We start from the raw sequence: 2,775 nt of genomic DNA on the forward strand, positions 1-2,775 counted from the left end.
TCCCCTCTTGTCTTATCTTTTGCGATAAGATTGATTGCATCCTTAATTCTTATAAGATTTACGTCCTTATCTCTCTCGCTCTCGCTCTCTCTCTCTCTATGTATGTCTGTCTGTCTGTCTGTCTCGCCCTCTCTCCCTTATTCTGTCTATCTGTCTGTCTCGCCCTCTCTCCCTTATTCTGTCTGTCTGTCTGTCTCGCCCTTTCTCCCTTATTCTGTCTATCTGTCTGTCTCTCTGTCTATGTCTCTCTCTCTCTCTCTCTCTCTCTCTCTCTCTCTCTCTCTCTCTCTCTCTCTCTCTCTCTCTCTCTCTCTCTCTCTCTCTCTCTCTCTCTCTCTCTCTCTCTCTCCCTCTCTCTCTCTCTCCCTCTCTCTCTCCCTCTCTCTCTCCCTCTCTCTCTCCCACTCTCTTCGAAAAAATAACCTAAAATGCTAATAAAACTGAAGCTCACCCTTATCTGCCGAAGACCACCATCTGCCACAGTCCTTAAGGTTGATCTCCGGTAGACCACGAACTCTATCTTGGTCTTAAGGTGTCTTTGAAGTTAACGACCAAGGTGATTTGACTGTTTCCTCGAGCAGCTGGTGCGGGAGATAGGCCTATAAGCTTAAGCCAGCTGGACTAGGCTTTTCGGGGTCTGAGTGGGTGGGTGGGTAGGGAGGGGTTGGGGGTAAAGGGATGGGGTTGTGTGTGTGTGGGGGGGGTGTAGGGAAGAGAGTGAATTTGTGTGTGTGTGGGGGGGGGGGGGGTGATTGTGTGTGTGCGTGTGTATGTAGGAAAGGGAGTGATTGTGTGTGTGTGTGTGCAGGGAAGGGAGTGATTGTGTATGTGTGTGTGTGTAGGGAAGGGAGTGATTGTGTGTGTGTGTGTGTGTAGGGAAGGGAGTGATTGTGTGTGTGTGTGTGTGTAGGGAAGGGAGTGATTGTGTGTGTGTGTGTAGGGAAGGGAGTGATTGTGTGTGTGTGTGTGTAGGGAAGGGAGTGATTGTGTGTGTTCTCATGTCTCTGTGTGTGTTCTCGTGTGAGTGCGAGTGTGTGTGTGTCTATGCGTGTGTACGTGTGTTTTCGTGTGTATCCGTGTGCACATAACGAGGTAGGGTAGATAAGTGAGGAGATACATGCCCGTGTCTGCGTCTCCGAACACGTTTTTTTATAACCTAGGATTATTTACTCATGTCAGTACACAAATCCTCTTTCTCCACTTATCGCTATATTCTTATTTTCACTTTTATTCTCATTCTTACTCTTTTTCTCTCTCTTCCCACTTTTATCACATCCTTTCCTTCACACCCTATTCTTATATCAATACACACATCAATACACAAATTCTCTTTCTTCACTTATCATTTAAAACCGAGGAATCTAACATATCTTTGATATGAATAATAAAGGCATTGCTGAGTTGTATGTCGAATCTGTATTCTGCGACAAGTTTCTGGTAATGTTGGAAGCCCTTACTTCTAATTTTAATAACATATTTTTTTCTAGTGTGGTCTTGCAACGCGAACTCACAGCGCAAATAAGATGAGTACTTGCCCACTTCGCCCATGTCGAGCAGCGGGTTGGATCTGGTCGTTTCGGTGAAGGCTGCGGGCGCCGAGACCTGGTCGATGGAACGCGCGCCCGATGCGCACTCAGACGGGGCCGGAGCGTCGGCTCGGCGGTTGATGTAGTTCTTGAATTCAGGATTGTCTTCCACGCCCACCAATACGGAATCTCCACTTCCAATACTGCGAAGTTACGAAATACAATTGTGGGGACTTCATAAATACATATTCCATACATTATACAAATAAATACGCATAAAATAATGTCTTTTTCCCCATCACGCCAAACAACGGAAAAGGACAACGCCCGAGAGTCGACCATCGTTTCATCGTTACCTGCTCGTCTCATCATTCCTCAGTTCATCCTCACTCAAGGTGTTGGTCGACATCACCTTAACCTGGCGCTCGAGGCTGTGATGTTAAGTAAAGGGAGGGAGCATTATTACTGTGACCAATATTATTGTCAATATAATTATCACTATCATCATTATCATTCTAACTATTATCATCATTATGATCAAATCATTAACGCGTAATCATGACTACTGAAATAACAAAAATTCTCAAATGGTTGTGATTTTTAAATTCACGAAGTACATTCAAAGACATGTATGTGTTTCTTTTTTACCTTCGTGTTCTAATGCAGTATGCTGTGCGGAGGACAACTAACGACCCCAGCACTAAGGAAACCACTCCCAAAAGCACCTGTAAGTATGACCAGTATTAGTCACGTATGGAGGAATACAACGACACGATGAATCAAGATGAATGCGTCATGGAAAGAAGTACAATATCTGACAAAATGAATACTACATGAAGAACGATACCTGACAAAATGAATACTAAATGTGCATGAAAAGAAGTACGATACTCGACAAAAATAAATAATAAATGCGTATCATATCTGAACGGAAACGAGTGCAGTTTAGCCCGGCTTGAGCTGAATAAAGCCGCCTTGAAAATATAAACATTGAATTTAAAATATGAATGAAATGCAGTGTAAATCAAGTCGTCATAGTAAGGTCAATACAGAGTAATAAACAAATAAATATATATGTATCATATACATACATACATATATATATATATATTATATATATATATATACATATATAAGTGTATTATATATATATATATATGTATTATATATATATATATGAATTATATATATATGTATGTATTATATATATATGTATGTATTATATATATATATGTATTATATATATGTA

General features: G+C 41.3%; 1 protein-coding gene across 1 annotated transcript; it reads right to left on the bottom strand.

Annotated features, from left to right (window-relative positions):
• Window positions 1-1,335: 1,335 nt before the first annotated feature.
• LOC138860488 (uncharacterized) lies at window positions 1,336-2,490 on the bottom strand. Its single transcript, XM_070118063.1, has 3 exons — window positions 2,175-2,490; window positions 1,883-1,957; window positions 1,336-1,729 (listed from the first exon to the last, which is right to left on the bottom strand). The coding sequence occupies exons 2-3, from the start codon at window positions 1,933-1,935 to the stop codon at window positions 1,336-1,338; spliced, it is 447 nt and encodes a 148-aa protein (XP_069974164.1). The 5' UTR covers window positions 1,936-1,957; window positions 2,175-2,490.
• Between the last annotated feature and the right edge of the window lie 285 nt (window positions 2,491-2,775).

The sequence above is a fragment of the Penaeus vannamei genome, chromosome 41, assembly GCF_042767895.1.
Source record: "Penaeus vannamei isolate JL-2024 chromosome 41, ASM4276789v1, whole genome shotgun sequence".
Lineage (NCBI taxonomy): Eukaryota > Metazoa > Arthropoda > Malacostraca > Decapoda > Penaeidae > Penaeus > Penaeus vannamei.

Bases quoted from the DNA above. Each gene is read 5' to 3' on its own strand.
- LOC138860488 (XM_070118063.1), bottom strand. From the start codon at position 1,935: ATGTCGACCAACACCTTGAGTGAGGATGAACTGAGGAATGATGAGACG. The intron at 1,730-1,882 runs GTAACGATGAAA...GTAACTTCGCAG, and splicing joins AGGAATGATGAGACGAGCAG to TATTGGAAGTGGAGATTCCG.